Below are 22,554 nucleotides of genomic sequence, written 5' to 3' on the forward strand. Positions count from 1 at the left end.
AATACTAGTACAATAATAGTAATAGTTGTGGTGGTACTAGAATAATAGTAGCTGAAATTGTCAAAGGAAAAGTACTGTTTGTTGTTGTTTTTACTTGTTTATCTGTTTACCTTTCCTTATAGGACTTGGGGTACTGCTGTGTGATCAATGTTAAAGTTTATATAAGTATATTTTTTATTAGTTCTAGGAATAGAATATGAATGTGTATGATAGGATTAGATATCTATGAATACGTACAAATATGTATGATTTCAGAGTAGACTAATAGTTTATGTTCATTTTGTCTTCCACCAGAGGGCAAATAAAACTTGCAGATTTTGGACTTGCTCGATTGTATAGCTCAGAAGAAAGGTAAGAGTATTTTCAAATGAGTATTATAGACAATAGAGACCAGTTTTAAGGACAGCTTATTGATAGTTTATTTTTTCTTAAGAAATAAACTTTTTTAAGAAAAGGCAAATACACTATACTTTTCATTGTTAAATACATGAAATAATATAATTTTATACCATATTGGGATTGACTGTTTTAATTACAAATTTTATGTATTTATCTCAATTTAAAAATAATTGTTTTTTTGGCACTTTAGAGGTAAATAAATTTTTTTTTTAAATGTGTCACTTTAAATGTATCTTAAGTGCAGATCCAGATATTAAGATGTTGGTGATTTTTGTGTTTAGTGAAAAATATTAGTACAGTATGTGCTTTTTTTATACTGCGTGTTTAAGCTCACAAATTTTGTTTTAGTTATTAATTTGGATTCCTTTTTTTAAAAACTCAAGTTTTATCTATAGTTATGTTTGTTGTAAACTCTCTAGAACCTTTTATTTAAACTATTGTGAGAAAGTTCCATTGTATAACTCTTCTCTGTATGGAGCTTCCCTGGCTGCACTTGGGACGTGTATCCCATTTTGGCTCCTTTGGGCCTGGTGTTAGTGAAATAGGACTTGCCTCATTAGAACTAATATGTGGGAGTCTGGCTGGCTCAGTGGGTGGAGCATGGGATTCTTCATCTCGGGGTTGTAAGTTTAAGCCCACACTGGGTACAGAGATTACTTAAAAAGAAAATCTTAAAAAAAGAAGAAAACTAATATGGAATTTCAAAATAAATTATTTTTGTCAAGTAGTGGATTTTATATAAATATTCTATGGAATTAATTGGGTTTAATCTATCTCTAGTTTGGTCTATTTCTTTCCTATCAAACAGCACTGTTTCTTTATTTCCAGATATATATTCTGAAATACTTTATGCTTGACAATTCTGTAATTTCTTTAGTGCAACTATAATTTAATCTAATTAACAAAAGTTAATTAGAATTCTCAGAAATAGGTACTTTCACTGAATGTTGGCCAGTTTCTGGTTGGTTGAAAAAAATCCTCTTTGAATTTTTTACAGTGAAAATTTATTTCTTTTTGAATCTTGCAGTGTCTGTTATGTCATTCTGAAAATTATTTTCATTGTTTAGTGTGGAGAGGTTTTTAAATGGTGTGTTTTGGACCCATCAGAATTCATTAAATCCCTCAGAAACTATGGTATGGACCAGTTGTTACAGACCTACTTTAAAAAGGCAGAGCTTTTTGGCTTTTGTTGTTTTACGTGCCATACTTCTAATTAATATTTTATTTTAAGAAAGAGTCGTAGGATTTATTTTAAGTTTGAAACTTTTCTAAAGCCTTAAAAGCTGTAACCCTCATCTTGCATTTGAGAAAACTGAGCCCTAGAAAGGGTTGAGTTAAAGATAAAAAAATATTTGTTGGCAGAGTCCAGAGTATATGTAGTTCAGTTTCCAACTCCCAATTTTTAATTTTTTCTATCACCTATAATAGTGCCTCTTGGTAGAAATTGAAGAAAAAATAAACTGGCCAAATATGCACTTAATCCAAAACTTCTCTTCGGAGTATATTTTTTGAGTAACTAAATTTCGTTGACTATTCTTTATGGGGAAGTTCTATTTAATTAAAGATTCTGTCCTCTTAGCTGTTTTTTTGAGATTTCACTGTAGTTTCAATCATCCTTTCTTAATACAGGTATGTGTTTTTGTCAAACTTAAATGTAAATCCCTTTCTTCTTGATTTCATGTTAGGTTTCAGTAGAGATGGAGAACAGCTAAATTACCATTTTTTGTCTTATTTTCATGTTTAGTGAAAAATCTTAGTATAGTGTATGCTTTTTATACTGTATGTTTAAGCTCATAAATTTTGTTTTAGTTATTAATTTGGACTTCCTTTTTTTTAAAAAAACCTCAAATTTTATATATAGTTATATGTTTGTTGTAAACTCATTAGAATCTTTTATTTAAACAAACTATTGTGAGAAAGTTCCACTGTATAATTCATTTTATGTTGATATTTATTCACATTAGAATAGATATGTTCCAGAAAAACGGACTGTAAAGTCAAGTTTTACCTATCAAAATACATTTTCTAATTTATTTTACCTTTTAAAAATGGAGTGTTGGGGGGTGCCTGGGTGGCTCAGTCGGTTAAGTGTCCGACTTCAGTTCAGGTCATGATCTCACAGCTGCTCATGCGTTGAACCCCTGCGTCGGGCTCTGTGCTGACAGCTCAGAGCCTGGAGCCTGCTTCAGATTCTGTGTCTCCCTCTCTCTCTCTGCCCCTCCCCTGCTCATATTCTCTCTCTCTCTCTCTCTCTCTCTCTCTCTCTCTAAAATAAACGTTAAAAAAAATTTTTTTTAAATGGAGTGTTGGGTTTCAGGGGAGTGCCAAGGGTGTGGTGTGTTCACTGAGCCGGGGTCCCCATTGCTGTACTGAATTGATACAGGAATTTTGAGCTTAGAAAGGTAGGAAGTTTAAAATTTGCATCTTCTGGTAATGTGTAGTAAATGTTTCTGCTTACCCAATTTTCGTAAGATAAAACCTTTTGGTGTATTGTTTTGTAAGCAAAGTTTTTCAGGGGCTTATGTACTCCCTTACAACTTTTCTTTTTCAGATTTGAATAATTCCAATTTAAGATCAGAGTAGGCTTAATTTTAATGGAATGACTTTAAAATATATATATTGTTATAGTAAATTTTAATAACCTACCAGTTTCTAATATGCTGCCTTTAGCAGATTTACTAGTGTTCCAACTTTTCTAGATATTTTTAAAAATAAACATACCATGATATTTCATTCATACTTCTTTGTTATTATAAGCAGGAATAAAAGTAAGGCTTTACAGTAATAACACTCATCCAAATGTTAAATCACTTTGAAGTGTTTTCTAAGTAACTAGCTATTACAAATAGAATAACTGAAGTGTTCAAGAAATTATTGCAAGGTTTTTTTGTTCAGAAATTGAGCACATTTCAGCTTACCACTGTAATAGCTTCAACTACATTCTCACTCACTTGGTTTCTGATATCTTTTTTGAATTTGGAGAACTGGATGGAATTCTCTCTAGTACTTAGGAATTGAACATGGGAGGTGATGTGACCATTGTGGATCTCCTCTGTCACGTGTGCTACAGTAGAAGAAAGAACCAGAGTTAAAATTAGGGTGAAAATGATTCCTTTAAACTTGAAAAATCCTTTTCTCATTTTGGGAAATATAGAACTTGAGAACAGAGGGTTTTGCCCATTTCTTTACACCCATTCATTTTTTTCAGTAGGTATTTTAAGATCAACTTTTCCTGAAACTTTTAGCCATGGTAATATACCCACTTCTGAGTTTTTATTTTACCAAGTCATTGCTCCATTGCTTTCCCAAATGATGGGATATCTTTTTCTCTTTATGTGACTGTCCCATATGAATAAATATATGCATCAGGAAAACTTTGGTTCTAGTCCTGGCATTTCCATTTATTTAAGAAGTTAATCTTGGGCAGGTCACTTAATCTCTCTATATTTCATTATTCACAACTTTAAGATGAAAGATTTTGTTTTATAAAATTTTTTTATTTAGAGAGAGACAGAGAGAACGCATGCGTGCAAGTGAGCAGGGGAGGGGCAGAGAGAGAAAATCCCAAGCAGGCTTCACGCTGTCAGCACAGAGCCTGACGTGTGCCTCGAACTCACAAACTGAGATCATGACCTGAGCCAAAACCAACACCCAGACGCTTAATCGGCTGGGCCACCCAGGTGCCCCAAGATGAAAGATTTAAAATCTCTAAAATCCTTATTTAAAGTATATTGAAAAACCCATCTTTTATGGTTCTAAGAGTTAGCGTAATCAAAATAAAAGTTTCTTAAACATTTTTAAAGGTAATATCACCATCTAGTGGCTTTTCATAAAATTGCCATTAAAAGCAAAATTAAATTTTTCCAAAGCTAAGTATCAGTGGGAAAGGGAGAAAGTATTACCTCTTGCAGCTTGTCCAAGGACTAGATGAATTTATATTCAGGACATGCTACTTGTGTTCTTGTCTTTTCAGTCAAGCTAGAATTGTAGTCATCTTAAAGACAGAGACCATATTTTAAACTTTTATGTTTTTTATGCCCTAAACTGTAAAACACATTCACACTAACTGCTTGATTAATTCTGATCCAAGAGACCAGCATTCTGATCTGGAGGACCCTCCTGATAGAGATTAGTGCAGGGAGCTCTGGGGACTACAGATACCCAGAGTACTTCTGGGAGATCCTGGGCCAATATTAGGACCATAGTAATAAAAAGATGGCTAATAACATATTAATAACAATAAAAAATGTGGTTAAACAAGCTTTAGGAATGGAAATCTCATTTAGATTACTATCCTAACCATATGATCCAGATTAAATTGTACTTCCTTTGGTCCTAATGGAGTAGCTTACATTTTTGAGCATATAAAATGGGAAAGGCAGTTTAATTATCTGGAGTATGGTGTTCCCCCTCTTCATGTAGGGTAAATTTCATGTATTCCCTCAATGCTGAAGATTTACAAATTTCTCTTTCTTTCTCTTGATCTTTCTTTTGATCTCTAAACCTGTACTGGACATAACTGCACAACTCCACCTAGGTGGTGTAGGTGCTTTAAATTAAACATACTGTACAAAGCCCGTCTTCGTATTTCCAGAAAAAAAGTTTGCTCTTTTCCTTTATTCCCCATTTTAGTTGAAGGTATCAGTCACTCTCACATATAGATATGTCTCCTATAGACCACTGTAAGTAGAATTGTATTGGTTTTCTTGCCTCTGGGCTGTTTCCCTAACATTCTTTTCCTTCTGCCATTCTTATCAACTGCTGTCCCCTGCCCCCCAGATAATAGCAATGTCAACTCTTTGTAGTTCCCTTAAACAGGTTAAGCTCTTGAATGCCTTTGTGAGTCTACATAAGTTGTTTCCTTTGTATGGAATTATACTTTCCATTATCTGAGTCTGACGTTTGTTTTTTTTGAAAAATTTACCCTGAATCCTACAGTCATTATTGGTCACATCTTCCTTTATGTATCCAGAGTACATTTTTCATTATTTTATGTAGTACTTAAAGTATATTATTGTAATTTATATCTATATTACCACCAGACTTCAAGGCTTTAAACAACTACTTGGTTGGTTGGCTCTTTGGTCTAGCCATCTCTTGGTGCTTAGTGCAGTACCTAGCTCAGAGTGTCAGTAAATACTTGTTTATAAAGAAGGAACAGGGACCCCTTGGGTTGCTCAGTTGGTTAAGGTCCAACTCTTGATTTAGGCTCAGGTCGTTATCTCACACTTCATGAGTTCGGGCTCCACATTGGGCTCCTCGCTGACAGTGTGGAGGCTGCTGGGGTTCTCTCTCTCCCTCTTTCTCTGCCCTTCCCCTGCTTGTGTACTTGCTCACTCTCTCAACATAAATAAATAAACTTAAAAAAAAAAATATATATATATATATATATATATATATATATATAAAGAAGGAACAAACTTAACTAGCATTTGTGCATAGTACTTTATATATTTTATATATGTGTGTATACACATATACACATACATTCATATATACACATACACATACATACATATATACACATATATTCACAGTATATAATCAAAAGCATTAGACTTTTGATTTTGGTTTAGGTCGTGTTCTCACAGTTGTGAGATCGAGCCCCAAGTTGGGCTCTGTGCTGAGCCTGGAGGCTGCTTGAAATTCTCTCTCTCCCTCTCCCTCTGCCCTCCCCTGCTTGTTCACTTGTGCGTGTGCTCACGCTCTCTCTCATAAATAAATAAATATCATTTAAATTAGTGAATTAAGTAATTTGAAATTGGCCTTATTTGCCAACTCCATCTATCTTGGTATTTGCTTTTATGATTAAAAGTCTGTCTGCATACTTTCTCAATATTTGCTTCCTTCTTATTAGACACTAAGGTAGAAAGTGAGGTGGGACACCTGATTTGCAGAATACTTGAATAAATCATGTAAGTTTTTTCTTAACTTTTAAACAATCATTTTGTCTTTTGTCAATATTAACTTCTAAACATTTAAAACTAGTTTATTGAAAAGCTTATTTAAAATGTTTATTTAAAAAATGTTTATCACAAACATTTAAAACATAATTATAGCACCACCATCTTAAAAGTTTTCTTGCTAGCTCTGCTCTCTCCCTGGCTTATCTCCTAGCTCTAGAAAATGAACATTTGCTCAGCCTTCTCAGGACCTGATGGTTCAGTGTGCTTGAAACAAGAACCAAGTAGTAAATATTTTTTTTTAATGGTTTTTTTATTTTTGAGAGAGAGACAGAGTATGAAGGGCAGAGAGAGACGGAAATGCAGAATTGGAAGCAGGCTCCAGGCTCTGGGCTGTCAGCACAGAGTCCGACATGGGACTCGACCTCGTGAATCGTGAGATCATGACCTGAGCCGAAGTCGGCCACCTAACCAACTGAGCCACCTAGACACCCTAGTAATAAAGATTTTTATAGGCCTTATGTGCATATTCTCTAGGAGGAAGAGAATGTGTGTGTGTTAAAGGTATAACATATTGACGTTTTGTGTTGTCCCTTTGACTGTATTTGGAAAGGAAGTCTGGAAGCAAGGGCAGTCAGCTGTTGCAGTAAACCTGGGTAGGATGATTATGGCTAGAACTTGGGAATGGGCATAGATGTTGGCAAAACAGATGAATTATATCATAAGATATAAAATTGTTAAAACTTGATAGTTGAATATGTTTATTTCTTTTTAATTTTTTTTTGTAACGTTTTATTTATTTTTGAGACAGGGAGAGAGCATGGGCGGGGGGGTGGGGGGGAGGGGTCAGAGAGAGAGAGGGAGACACAGAATCTGAAACAGGCTCCGGGTCTGAGCTGTCAGCACAGAGCCTGACGCAGGGCTCGAACTCACGGACCGCGAGATCATGACCTGAGCCGAAGTCGGCCACTTAACCGACTGAGCCACCCAGGCGCCCCTGAATATGTTTATTTAGACACATCCCTGTCTGTACCTCTACTGTAGATTTCTGCTTAAGAAACTGAATAAATTGTTTGTTAGGGTAAGCTAAGCTTTTACATCAAAAAGAACCTGAAAATTCAGTGGCTTAAAGAGTATGAAGTTTGTATGTGTTTCTCACTTAATGATCAGGAATGGATATTGCTTACCTCGGTGGACAATGAAGAGTATTTAACCATCTCATTAGATCAAGTAGTGACTATTTCATATAGTCATTGAGGGATCCAAGTTGGAAGATCTGCCATCTTCTTCACATGACTTTCAAGGCTGACACCACCTCTGTTAACCAGAAGCTAGAAAAAAGGAGAGAGGGATGTTATGAGCCAGACCTAGAATGGTGCTTATCATTTATGATCATGTTCTTTTAGTGAGAACATGGTGCTGTGATCACACACACCCAACTGCAGTGAGGGTAGGCAGTGGCCTACAGGTGGGCAGCTACCATTGAAGAAAAGAAGAACAGATTTTGGAAGACAGCTAGCAGTGTCTACCATACATTCCTGAGACAGGAAACAGGAAGCAAGTGTGTGGCAAAAGATGATACATTTCCTTTGGGATGTGTTAAGATAACAGGTACTTTTAGGACTTCTAAATTTACATGTGTAGTAAAAACAGGTAAGATGACCTTAGTTGGGGAAAAAAAATTACTATTGTTTCTTTGCAGCAGTGTTACAATACAGAAGTTTCAGAGTTATTTTTCTTGGAAAATATCAGGAAGAAAGTGGTAGTGAAGATAGAAAAGTAAGGGGGAAGGGGCATGTGAAAAAAATTGTGTTCATCACATATAGTTAAGGCATGTCTTAGCTCATTAAAAGTATTAGTAAGTGCAGGGTACCCAGGTGGCTCAGTTGGTTAAATGTGTGACTCTTGATTTTGATTCATGTCATGATCTCACAGTTCTTGAGTTTGAACCCCTTGTGGGGCTCCACACTGCTGACAATGCAGAGCCTGTTTTAGATTCTCTTTCCCTCCTCCTTTATCTGCCCCTCCCCCACTCTCACCTGCTTTCTCTCTCAAAATAAATAGACTTAAGAATATGTTAATGAGGGGTGCATGGGTGGGTCAGTGGGTTGGTTGAGCGGCTGACTTCGACTTCGGCTCAGGTCACGATCTCATGGTCCATGGGTTCGAGCCCGCGTCGGGCTTTGTGCTGTCAGCTGGGAGCCTGGAGCCTGCTTCAGATTCTCTGTCTCTCTCTTACTCTGGCCCTCCCCTACTCATGTTCGCTCGCGCTCTCCTCCCTCCCTCCCTCCCTCCCTCCCTCCCTCTCTCTCTCTCTCTCTCTCTGTCAAAAATATAAAACATTAAAAAATATATACATATATATTAACAAGTGCTTACTCTGTGCCAGACACTGACCTAGGTAATACCTACTGGTTAAGTATTAGAGATATAGCTATGAAAGACACCAGGTCCATGGTCTTATTTACACGGTGATGGCAGAGGTAGACATGAACCTGTGGAATAGAGGAAAGAATTTAAAATACTTAAGTGCTGCAAAACAAAATAGTGACTGCGAGATCACTCTAGGCATGTGGGTAGTTTTTAGCTAAGGTAGTTAGGACAGACCTTTAAAGAAGTAAAATTGAACCTGAGACCTGAATAATGAGTGATGAGAATGGGATAACTTAATGAAGACATAGGGCAAGAACATTCCAGTAGAAGGAACTGAGCAACTGCAAAACCTGGGAATAGACTTGGAAAATTTAAGGGCCAGAAAGTTGCCTAGTGTAAAAATAGGAGGTGAGATGCCCAGGAATATGGTTATATCAACTGAGGTAAAGTTTAAATTTTATGTACTTGCAGTAATAGGATCTGATTTTAGGCTTTGAAAAAAATCTTTAAAAAAGTGGGGGAGGGAGGCCAGATAGAAATAGAGGCAGCGAAACTCATACCAATGAAAAAATAATAATGACTCAGACTAAAAGATAATCTTGGCTTTCACTTTTTTGAAATCATGGAAAATGGTTGGATTTAGCATCTGTTTGGATGTAGAAATGACAAAAGCTGTTGACAGGTTAGATGTGAGATTTGAAAGAAAGAAGAGTCAAGGATGACAATATTTTTGATCTCTGGAGGGTAGGTATGAAAAACAGGTCCTAGATTTCTTTTGTAGGTTTGGTAGGTGTTTCTGCAGTAGATTCTGAAGGGAGACATGGCATTTGTGCATATGATAAATTTTGTTAGCAGAAGGCTCTCCATGTTTTTCTCAAAAATATAAGTTATAGTCTAAAAGAAGTACAGGCATACTATATATGTTGAAAGAATGAAGCATTTTAGAGCAGTTTAGGTATTTCCTTTTATGTAATTCTCTTTTTTTATTTCTTATAAGAGTCTTTAACAAAGTTAGCAACTCTGGTTTGTAAATTTTAATTATGTAGAACCTCCAAATACTTCAGGGGTCTAGGATCTTGCTCTGAACATTTGCTTTTTTGCCTTTTTATTTATTTAGACCAGATAGGAGGCTGAGCTGCCTACCAGCCTCGGGACACACCCTTAAGGCATTGCTTTTTTTTTTTTAAATTTTTTTTTAACGTTTATTCATTTTTGAGAGACAGAAAGAGACAGAGCATGAGCAGGGAAGGGGCAGAGAGAGGGAGACACAGAATCTGAAACAGGCTCCAGGCTCTGAGCTGTCAGCACAGAGCCCAGCGCAGGGCTCGAACTCACAAACTGTGAGATCCTGACCAGACCCTAAGTCGGACACTCAACTGACTGAGCCACCCAGGCATCCCAGGCATTGCTTTTGTTTGTTGGGAAAAAAGGTAGGCAAGTCTGTAACTGTTTCCCACCACCGCCCCTGATCCACCCCAGTCTTTTGAATTCCTGGGATTATCTAAAGGCAGAGTGTTGAAATCTATCATCGAACAGATAGTCTTTGAGCTCTCTTGGTACCTCCATTGAATGTAAAGAAAAATTCAGTGAAAATTCACAATGGTACTTTGTTTTATAAAAGGTATATATCAATCTGAATAATTTATTCACTTTACAAATAAAAGAATTTCCCCAATATTGAGATATTCGTGTTTTAAAATTGAACTTTTTGGGGCACCTGGGTGGCTCAGTCAGTTAAGCTTCGGACTTTGGCTCAGGTCATGATCTTGCAGCCTGTGATTTTGAGCCCCTCATCGGGCTCTGTGTTAACAGCTCGGAGCCTGGAGCCTGCTTTGGATTCTGTGTCTTCCTCTGTCTCTGACCTTCCCCTGCTCGTGGTCTCTCTCTCAAAAACAAATAAACATTAAAAAAATATTTTTAGGGGCACCTGGGTGGCTCAGTCGGTTAAGCATCCAACTTCAGCTCAGGTCATGATCTCATGGTTTGTGGGTTTGAGCCCCGAGTCAGGCTTCTTGCTGACAGCTCAGAGCCTGGAACCTGCTTCAGATTCTGTATCTACGCCCCCCCCCCCCCCAATCCCTCCCCCCCCCCCCCGCCGCCTTTGCCCCTCCCCCGCTGGCACTCTGTCTCTCTCAAAAAAGTAAAAAAGATTTTTTTTTTAATTAAAAAATACATAATTGAGCTTTCTGGGTCAAATTTTACAGTTGAATGATTTTTTTCGGTCTCCCTAGTTCTTATTTTTTTCTGACAGAAACTAAGAATTTGGAAATATTAGAAAAAGCTGTCAACTAGTATACATGAAATATTTTTGCCATATATTTAGAAGTGTATTTTGGGACTCCTGGGTGACTCAATCAGTTGAGCATCTGACTTTGGCTCAGATCATGATCTCACAGTTTGAGTTTGAGCCCCCTGTTGAGCTCTCCATTGTCAGTACAGAGCCCACATCAGATCCTCTGCCCCTCCCTGCTCATGCTCGCTTGCGCGCGCACGCGCGCGCGCGCTCGCTCGCGCTCGCTCTCTCTCTCTCTCTCTCACACACACACACACACACACACACACACACACACTAAACATTAAAAAATTAAAAAAAAAAAAGAAGTGGATTTCATCCAGTTTTGCATTTAATCATCTTTGATAATATACTAAATATTTTCACTTCTGGATTTGATAAAAGTTAAAAAATTAAACTAGTCTAATTTTAACTGCTTAAAGATGACTGTGTTGTAAATGTTGTCTAGAACTTGATACATAGTATATAAAATAATCTTTTATTTAAATATTGCTTTCAATAAAACTTAATGACTTTAATTTGTGTAATTCTCTACATAATTCAACATACTTTTATTTTTAAAATTATATTTAAGTATACTTCTAAACATAAAAAGATAAAATATAAACTATTTACAGATTTATATTAATTTAAACATATTCTTGAGACTGTAGATATCTAGTTGCACTTGAGGCGATGAGACCATAGGTTTCATATGCTTAAAAATCCTTGAAATGTTTTAGAAAACTAGCCATTATCATTTTCACAAATTTCTCCCACCCAGCTAATTCATATAGGTCAACTAAACTTGCAAGGCCATATCCATTAAAGTGTCTGTCCTGTGCTCAGCATTGTTCTGGGCTTTGTGTGTGGGGTTCATAATAAAGAATGGTCTCTGGGGTCTTTTGTCTTCCTGGGAAGATAGAAAACATAAAATACAATACAGTGGTAAGTATGATATAAAAAATAAGAATGTGAAAATCTGCTGATAATAGAGATTCGAGTTTATGAAGTTTGGTCTTTCACTATGTCTTGAAAGAGGTACAGGATTGAATGAGAAAAATGGGGAATTTCGAATTTAAAAGGAGTTAAGGCATAAACAGGTGAATTATTTTATTGATGTATAATTGACATACAACTTTATATTAGTTTCAGAATGTAATGATTTGACAGTTGTATGCACTGTGAAATGACAGTAGATCTAGTTATCATTTGTCACCATAAGAAGTTACAAAAGAAAAATTTTCATTCTTGTGATGAGAACTTTTCAAGATCCACTCTCCTGGCAACCTTCAAATATGCACTGCAATACCATTGACTTCGAGTCACCATGCCGCACAGCACATCCCCATGACCTGTTCATTTCACAATGGGAGGTCTGTGCCTCCTGACCCTCTTCATCCAAATCACCCCACCTCCTCCCTGGCAACCACCATTCTGTTCTTCATGTCCATGAGTTTTTTTATTGTTTGTTTTTTAGATTTCATATATAAATGAGATCACATGGTATTTGTCTTTTTCTGTCTGCTTATTTCACTTAGCACAATACCTTCATGGTCCATGCATGTTGTCACAAATGGCAAGATTTCATTCTCTTGCCTGCATAGTATGACTTATGACTGCATAGTATTCCATTATATAGAGAGTAGTCCCCAGGTCTGGGTTTTGTGTTCCACAGTTTCAGATTACTGCAGTCAAACCCAGTTCAGAAACAGATGATCCTTCTGATGTATCATCAGAAGGTCAGTAGTAGCCTAATGCTACATCTGTACAGTGTCAGCATCACTCACCTCACTTTGTCTCATCACATAGGCATTTTGTTATCTCTCATCATCACAAGAAGGATGAGTACAGTACAGTAAGATACTTTGAGAGAGAGACCATATTCACAAGTTTCATTACTATATGTTATAATTGTTCTACTTTATTATTATTATTATTGCTAATCTCTTATTGTGCCTGATTTATAAATTAAGCTTTATTATAGTTCTGTGTGGATTAGCAAAAAGCAGTATATATATAGTTCAGTACTACTTAAGGTTTCAGGCATCCACTGGGGGGTTTTGGATTGTATCCCTTATGAATAAGGGGGGGACTACTTTGTGTACCACATCTTCTTTATCCATTCATCCATTGTTGGACGCTTAGGTTGATCCATATCATGACTACTGTAAATAATGCTGCAGTGAACATGGAGGTGCAGATTATTATTTCCATTAGTGTTTACTTCTTTTTTTTTTTTGGATAAATACACAGAGTGGGATTGCTGGGTCATATGGTATTCTGTTTTTAGTTTTTTGAGGAACCTCCATACTGTTTTCCATAGTGGCTGTACCAATTTACATTCCCACCAACAGTGCACAAGGGTCCCCTGTTCTCCACATCCTTGGCAACATTTGTTATTTCTTATCTTTCTGATAATAGCCATTCTAACAGGTGTGAATTGATCTCTCATTGTGGTTTTGCATTTCCCTCATGATAAGTGAGGCTGAGCATCTTATATGCCTGTTGGCCATGTGTATGTCATCTTTGGGAAAATGTCTCTTTGGATCCTATGCCCTTTTTTTTTTTTTCTTATGCCCATTTTTAAATCCGTTTTTTTTGGGGGGGGTTGTTTTGCTATTTGATTGTATGAGTTCTTTATGTGTTTTGGATATTAACCCCTTATGATATATATGATTTGCAAATATTTTCTCACACTCAGTAGGTTGCCTTTTCATTTTGTTGATGGTTTTCTTTGCTGTGCAGAAGCTTTTTAATATGATGTAGTCCCAACTTGGGACTTTAACCTTTTTTGCCTTTTCTTTTGGAGTCAGATCAAAAAAAAAAAAAAACCCCAAAAACCAGCACTAAGACTTGATGTCAGGTGTTTTCTTCTAGGAGTTTTCTGGTTTCAGGTGTTAACATTCAAGTCTTTAATCCATTTTGAGTTAATTTTTGTGTATGACGAGATAGTGGTCCAGTTTTATTGTTTTGCATGTGGCGGTTCAGTTTTCTCAGTACCATTGATACTCAAGAGATTGTCTTTTCTCTAGTTATATTCTTGTCTGCTTTGCCATAAGTTAATTGACCATATATGCGTGGGTTTATATCTGGGTTCTCTATTCAGATCCATTGACCTATGTGTCAGTTTTTATGCCACTACTATACTGTTTAGATTACTATAGCTTAGTAAATTAGTTTGAAATTGGGAGAGTGTGATGCCTTCAGCTTTCTTCTCAAGATTGCTTTGGCTATTTGGAGTCTTTTTTGGTTCCACTCAAATTTTGGGATAGTTTGTACTATTTTTGTGAAAAATCCCATTGGGACTTTGATAGAACTTGCATTGAGTCTATAGATTGCTCTGAGTAGTATAGACATTTTAAACAATATTAATTTTTCCAGTCCATGAGCATGGACAATATGTCTTTACATTTATTTGTGCCTTTGGTTTCTTTCATCAGTGTCTTTATAGTTTTCAGTGAACAGGTCTTTAATCTCCTTAGTAAATTTATTTCTAGGTGTTTTATTCTTTTTGATGCAATTGTAAGTGGGATTGCTTTCTTAATTTCTCTTTCTCATAGTTTATTGTTAGTGTATAGAAATGCAACAGATTTTTGTGTGGTTGATTTTATATCCTGTTTTACAGAATTTGTTTTATAGTATTTTGTGGAGTCTTTAGGGTTTTCTACATATAAAATGTCATCCACAAATAGTGACACTTTTATTTCTTCCTTTTCAATTTCAGTGCTTTTTGTTTCTTTTTATTGCCTAATTGTTCTGGCTAGAGCAATTTGACATATTGAATGAAGGTGGATAGAATGGGCATCTTTGTCATTTTTACATCTGTGTTCACCAGGGATACTGGCCTATAATTTTCTTTCTTTTTTTTTTTCCTTTTCTTTTCTCTTTTTTTTTTTTTTTTTAATGTCTTTGTCTGGTTTTGTTATCGGGGTAATCCTGACCTAATAAAATGAGTTTGGAAGTGTTCTCTCTTAATCAATTTTTTGTCAGAGTTTTAGAAGGATAGGTATTAAATCTTCTCTGTTTGGTAGAATTCATAAGTGAAGCCGTCTGGTCCTGGACTTTTGTTTGTTGGGAGGTTTTTGATTACTGATTCAGTCTCATTAGTAGTTGGTCTGTTCACATTTTTTCTTCATGATTCGGTCTTGGAGGCCTATATGTTTCTAGGGATTTTTGTTTGAGCCTTTTCTCTTTTTTTCTTGTTGAAGCTAGTTAAAGGTTTGTCAGTTCTGTTTAGTTTTCAGAGAACCAGTACATGGTGTCATTGATCTTTTCTGTTGTCTGATTAGTCTCTATTTCATTTATTTCTGCACTGATCTTTGTTATTTCCTTCCTACTACTAACTTTGGGTTTTGTTCTTCTTTTTCTAGTTTCTTTACATGTAAAGTTAGATTGTTTATTTGAGATTTTTCTTATTGTTTGGAGGTAGGCCTCTGTTGCTTTGAACTTCCCTTTTAGAACTGATTTTGCTGCATCCCGTAGATTTTGGTAAGTTGTATTTCCATTTTCATTTGTTTTGAGGTATTTTCTTACTTCTCCCTTCTAATTCTTCATTGACCCATTGGTGGTTTAGTATCATATTGTTTAATCTCCACATACTTGGGATTTTTTTCCAGTTTTTTTTTCATGTAAGTGATTTTTAGTTGCATACCATTGTGATTGAAAAAGGTGCTTAATGTGATTTCAGTCTTCTCAAATTTATTGAGACTTACTTTGTGGCCTCACATGATTTATCCTAGTTGTTTATCTTTTTCTTATGTTTATTTAGTTTTGTGAGAGAGAGAGAGAGAGAGAGAGAAAGCATGGGGGTGGCAGAGAGAGAGAGACACAGGCTCTGAGCTGTCAGCACTGAGCTTGACATAGGGCTCCAACTCACAATTCTCAAGATCATGACCTGAGCCAAAGTAAGATGTCTAATCAGCTGAACCACCCAGGTGCCCCTAATTGGTTGTTTAAAGCTGATGTTGCCTTACTGATTTTTTTTGTCTGGATGATCTGTCCATTGATGTAAGTGGGGTATTAAGTCCCCTGCTATTATTGTATTGCTGTCCATTTTTCCCATTAGGTCTGTTAATATTTACATATTAAGGTGCTCCTATCTTGGGTGCATAAGCATTTAGAAATGTTATATCCTCTTGTTGGATTGACCCCTTTATTATTATGTAAAGTTCTTCTTTGTCTCTTACTACATTCTTGGTTTTAAAATCTATTTTGTCTGATACAAGTAAAGCTACCTCTGCTTTCTTTTGGTTTCCGTTTGTGTGAAATATATTTTTCCATTTTTTTAGGCTGTGTATGTTCTTACATCTGAAGCAAATCTCTTGTAGCAAATCGATGGTTTTTTTTATTCCAGCCACTTTGTCTTTTGGTTGGAGAATTTAGTCCATTTACCTTAAAGTACTTATTGATATTTCTTATTGCCATTTTGTTCCTTGTTTTCTGGCTGTTTTGTAGTTCCTATCTTCTCTTGCTGTCTTCCTTTGTGGTTTGATGGTTTTCTTTAGTGTTATGCTTAGATTCCTTTCTTGCTATTTTTGTGTATCTCTTGTAGATGTTTACTTTGTGGTTACCATGATGCTCCCCCCTCCCATTTTATGTTTTTGATGTCACATTTTACATCTTTTTCTTTTGTGTGTCCCTTAACTGATTATTGTAGTTACAATTATTTTTACTTATGTCTTTTAACCTGTATGGTAGCTTTATGTGATTAATCCATTACCTTTACTATATATTTATCTTTACCAGTGAGACTTACATGTTTTCTTATTCAATTAGTGTACTTCCTTTGCTGCCTAAAGAATTCCCTTTAAAAGTTCTTTTACAGCCAATTTAGCAATGATGAACTTCTCTAGCTTTTGCTTGTCTGGAAAACTCTCTCTGCTTTAATTCTGAATGATAACCTTGCTGGGTAGAGTATTTTTGGTTGGAAGTTTCTTTCCTTTCAGCTCTTTGTCTATATTGTGCCTCTCCCTTCTGGCTTGCAAAGTTTCTGCTGAAAGATCTGCTTAAAGTCTTAAGGGGGTGGGGTGGGGGGTTCCTTGTATGTTAAAGTTGTTTTCCTCTTGCTTCTTTTTGGATTCTCTTTTACTTTTGACATTTTAATTATACTATGTCTTGCTGTGGATCTTTTGGAGTTCAATTTTTTTTATGGGACCTTTTGGGCTTCCTAGATCTGGACATCTGTTTGCCCACATTAGGGATGTTTGCAGCCATTATTTCTCCAAATAAGTTTCATGTCCCTTTGTTTTCTCTCTTCTCTTTCCAGTACCCCTATAAGGTGGATGTTATTCTGCTTGATGTGGTTCCATAGGTTCCTTAAGCTTTCTTCACTTTAATTTTTTTCTTTTTTCCACTCTGTTTGTTTGAGTTTCACTGTGTCTTCTAGATCACTACTCTTGTCTCCTGCTTAATCTAGTCTGCTGTTGAATCCCTCTAGTTTAGTTTCTGTTTTTCAGATCAGTTACTGTCTTCAGCTTTGTGACTTCCCTTTGATACTTATATTTTCAATCTATTTGTTTAACTTCATGCTGTGTTTGTTGACTTTTCTCCCAAGATTGGTGAACATGTTTATGATCATGACTTTCACTCTGTTAGATAAATTACTTATTTCTGTTTCATTAAATTTTTTCTTCTCAGGTTTTATCTTGTTCTTTTGTTTGGAACATATTTTTCTGTTTCCTTATTTTGCTTGACTCTGTGTGTTGTTTCTATGTTTAGGGAAAACAGCTACCTCTTCTAGTCCTAAGGAGTGGCCTTGTGTGGGAGATGAACTTTGTCTTTCAACCTTGCCCTAGCTCTTCTGTTTCTCAGACCTTTGTGTTTGTCTAAGCAGCCTGATTTATATTTGCTAGGAACCAGTTATTAAGGGTGTTCCAAGACCAGTCAGTGTTCTGAAGGGAGGGATCTCAGTCAACACTTAAGTTCAGGTTGATTGGAAGCCAGACCCTCAGGCGGCAGCTTTTAGCGTATGCAAATATATATAGTTGTATGGTACCACGATTGTAAATCCTCTGCCTACAGACCAGGTGATCTGGAGATATCCCTGGGCTACAATTGGAAAAGTCAAAATATATAAGCTCTTTTCTGGGAGGTACCAGTGAGCTGTAATGAGGCCAGTGGAGAGTGCAAAGATGGTGTCCCCTGCCAGACATTCCCCAAGAGCACCTGTGTAGCATTTAGATGTGTGGCAAACCTGAAGTCTGTCCCTTAGGCTGAAGCTCTAGGACAGATAAATGGGCCTTTTTCACAGAAAGCCTGGGGGTGTGTTTCAGTCTGTGTGGTGCCCTGGTTATGGTGGCCTGCCAAGAACCTTTTCTCTGATTATTACATTCTCACGGGACTAAGGAACGCAGTCACCCCTGGCCACTAGAGCCATGTGATCAGGGAGCATCTCTTGTGTAGACTGTGTGTGACCAACAGGTTTAGTGCAACTGCGGGAGAGTGCAGGGCTGGGGTGCGCCTGCTGGCTTTAGTGGGGCCATGGGAGAGTGCAACAGTGGCACAGGGCAGTGCCTTTGTCTCTGGAGAGAGTCCCAGCAGGCCCCTACCCCTCTGGTGGATGGTTTAAGATTAGCAAATTAACATCCTTCACATATAATCTAGTTGCTTTTTAAACAGCTACTTTGTGCTGGTCCCTGGCTTGAGGGAGCCTGTTTGCAAGCCTTTTAAGAGAAGTATCTCAATTCCCTACAGGCTGTTTGGTCCCCTGGATGTAAGCCCCACTGGCAAATAAAGAGGTAGCAGTATGTGTATATTTTCTCTGTTAGAAGGTGACAAAGGAATCGTCTGATACGGTATCATACCTATTGCTTGTGGCGCTTTGCAGAGTAGACCTCAGCTACTACAGTGCATTCACGTACTTTGTGTTTGCATACTAAAGTGGGTTGAAATATTGTCAAAGATATGTCCAGGTGAAAATGTTTGTTAGGTGATTCCAATTTGTACCGTATCTTGCCACACATTAGTAATTTGCCGGCTTTGGTTAAAATCATTCAACTTCCTTTAAGTCAGTTAATTCCTTTTAAAGTTATGGAAAGGAAAAACCAAACTGAACAGTTGAGTTGAAATATAAAGACCTTTTTTGGACCAAATGACAGTTAAAATCAGCCAACTACTTTTCATTTTTATGTATTAAGGGAATTTTCGGTTAATCACGTTGCTCTCAGATGCCTTTTATGATCATAGTCAGATGTAATAGCATGTCTGAATTTCGTAGGCAGATGGAATTGGTTTTAGTTCGGATTGTTATGCTTTGATTAGCCAAAATAATATTTCCTAAGAGAATCTCTCTTATTCTAACAGATACTAACTCTAAAGAGTGATTTTTGTTTTTTTTTAGTCGGCCGTATACTAACAAGGTCATCACTTTATGGTACCGTCCACCTGAACTGCTGTTGGGAGAAGAAAGATACACACCAGCCATTGATGTATGGAGCTGTGGGTAAGATAGTTTTACTGATGGTTTAATTTACTTGAAACTTTTGGTAGTGAAGTAAATTCGTATCATTTAGTAATGATGGGTATTTTTCTCGTTAGATGTATCCTCGGTGAACTCTTCACTAAAAAACCTATATTTCAAGCAAATCAGGAACTTGCACAACTAGAATTAATAAGGTAAGTTCATGACTGTAATATTTGTTGGGGGTGTATTTAAAGTCTTTCAAGTTTGTGTTTTCAGGAGAACGACATGGTTTTCCTGAAGACTAATGATTGCTGAGTGGAGGAAAAACTAGAATGTGGGTACTTTGATCCTTGTTCTGGTAAAATTAAGGATCTTAAAGTCCCTAGATCTTTTTTGCAATTAAATGAAAGGGCTAGAGGCCCAAAAAATAAGACTGGGAAGAAAGAGTAAATAAATATGAGGAAGGAGACAATACGTGATAGGTAACATTTTTTTAGTATGGCAGGGTGGAAGAATTCATGTTTTGGAGTACTGTAAGACAATATCTGTTTTATATATACATATGCATATGCATATACATTTATATGTATCTATATATGAATGTCTACACACCAAATGTATACATATGCACGTACCCACTAACATAAGTCTTCATTATTTGGAACCTGTTGTAGAGCCTATGTCATCAAGGGCATACATGTTAATCACATTTCTCTTTAATATTTTAAAATATTTTTTTTAAAGAGCCTTGGCTTTCATATATAATAATGTTAATTTACAACTTCTAAGATTTGTGTGTTTCTCAAAATATGGATGAGAACTTTTAGGAAAGGTACTGGTATGAGGTACCAGTATACTATGATACCAGCTACCAGTATACTATGATATATACCAGATACCAGTATATTATGAACCTTCCTTTCAACAGACTTAATTGGATTAATTGATGCTCCCCAGTCCCCCTGTAAGTAACACTAGTTTGATAACATGGCAAACTGAATGTTTGCAGCTAATAGGCTACTACTCTCTAGTAAGACTATGTATTTATCCTACCAGTTGAAGTATGATGACTAAGAGATAGTTGTTTACTGACTTTTTTGTATACCGACTTTTTTTTTTTTGTATGCCTACGTTTTATTATTGTATATATATCCTTTAATTAAATATAGACAGATGCAGTGCTTTGCAAAGACTTAACAAAGTTGGGGTGGGCAAGTTAGAAAGATAAGTCATAAAAATTTGGAAGAATGTAGTACTCAAATTGCTTTAAATCCTTGATATGATGTGTTATGGGTGTGGTTTATTCAAGAAAGCGAATACAGAGTCCCATTCAACGCATCCTCTGTTCAAAGGAAAGGCCTTGCTCTGTGTCAGAAAATTGGAGAATAAATGTACATTTTTTATTTTTCAGTTATAATAAAATGTTTAAATTATGTATCTGTGTTTCTTTATTTGTTTTAAATCATTCCCTGTTACCCATTTTTTCTATTAACAAGGCATTGGTCCTGATTGGATACTAAGGCTCCTATTAATGATAAGTTAACATTTATTTACTTTATACATGATGCAAGCATTGTTCTAAGAATTTCACCTGAATTAACCTCAGTTAAGCTTCATAACAACCTTCTTTCTTCTTTTTATAGTTAAGAAAATGGAACCTTAGAAAGTGAAGAATTTGTCCAAGGTCATAGAACTAGCAAGTGGCAAATTTGAGATTTGAATTTAGTTTTACCATAGTAGCTAAACTTCTAACTCATTCTCTCCACCATGTAGGAAATAAAACTGCTTGGAGATTTTTGGTTAGTATGACATAAGCATCAATAATTGATCAAACATCCTGAAAAATTTCTCCAGAATATTAATCCAAAATTTCTAAAGAAAAGATTAGTCAGTAGTATCTAGTTTTTCATTAAAAATCAACTTGCAGAGTCAAGTAGGAGTCATCTCAAGAATACAAGAATGCTTCAGTTTTAGGAAATCTATTACTATAATTCATCATTTTAATAGAAGTAAAATAGTATGTTTATCTTAGTAGGCATTGAATAGGCATTTACTAGAAATATAAACCAAGTGTAGAGGTATAATTCTTTAATGTGATGAAAAGATGTATTACAGACTAATATTCAGAATATTTAGTGTTGAAATACTAGAAGATATAAGACAAGAATTATAAAAAGTGTTTTCTAGTATCATTACTTTAAGAGTGTTTTTAGAAGTACCAACCAGTTAACTAGTAGTGTTATAAAAGTGAACCAATAAGAGGTATAAATAGTGGAAAGATAAGGCAGTATTGTTATAATTTGTATATGATACCATTGCATACATGCAACATGCAAGGGAATTACCTGAAAGACCTTAAATTAAAAATTTTGGTAAAATGATGAGTGTTGAGAAACCCTGTGTGTGTGTACATATGTGTGTATATACGTATATACATATGTGTGTGTGTGTGTGTGTACACACAATATACACGTATATAAATATATATGTATATACATACAATACCCTAATACGTTAATACATTTATGCCAAAAGCAGTAGCTTCTTAAAAATATGTACCAATAATAACCAGTTAGAAACGTACCTGAGGGAAAAGATCTCTTTAACAAAAGCACCATCATATATACTCCATGCTTAGTGAAAACTATAATATCTCACTTAACATTGTAAAGCAGATTTGAATAACTATTGGGAGAAATGTATCTTGTTTTTGGTTGGAAGCCTTAACTTTTTTAAAGATGGCAGTTCAACCTGTGTCAATCAGTATAGTCCTAATGAGAATTTCAAAAGACATTATCCCTCCAGATAAACGTTAAAGTAACCAGAAAAATTCTTAAAAAGAAGGAAAATCTGGCATATCATATGTTAAAACAAAATTATAGCAACTAAAACCATTTGCACTGGCACAAGATACATAGATGAATTGGTGGAATTATATGGCAAGTCCAGAAATAAAGCAAGTTTATATGGACTTTCAAATACAGTATAGAGAAAACATTTCAAGGCCAGGGGGATTAACTGAACAAGTATCTATTGGTTGCTGGTTGTGTGCCAGTTACTTGGCACTGAGGGTACAGTGAAGGGTGCGGGTTGTATCCTCAGTGCCTAGTGACTGGCACACAATTTTTTTACTTTCTAACTGGGAGAGACAAGACAAAACAAATTAATAAAATGGATCAGGTGGTGATAAGGGATAGAAAATG

The 22,554-nt window shown here is 36.0% G+C and overlaps 1 protein-coding gene across 4 annotated transcripts in view; it reads left to right on the forward strand.

Moving 5' to 3' along the window:
• CDK13 (cyclin dependent kinase 13) overlaps positions 1 to 22,554 on the forward strand; it is a 123,006-nt gene that overhangs the window by 78,876 nt on the left and 21,576 nt on the right. For all 4 annotated transcript variants that reach the window (XM_053218651.1, XM_053218652.1, XM_027071608.2 and 1 more), the window contains exons 7-9: positions 295 to 351; positions 19,289 to 19,390; positions 19,486 to 19,563. In XM_053218651.1, coding sequence (XP_053074626.1) covers positions 295 to 351; positions 19,289 to 19,390; positions 19,486 to 19,563 — 237 coding nt within the window. The remainder of the gene's footprint in view (positions 1 to 294; positions 352 to 19,288; positions 19,391 to 19,485; positions 19,564 to 22,554) is intronic.

This window comes from Acinonyx jubatus, chromosome A2 (genome assembly GCF_027475565.1).
Source record: "Acinonyx jubatus isolate Ajub_Pintada_27869175 chromosome A2, VMU_Ajub_asm_v1.0, whole genome shotgun sequence".
Lineage (NCBI taxonomy): Eukaryota > Metazoa > Chordata > Mammalia > Carnivora > Felidae > Acinonyx > Acinonyx jubatus.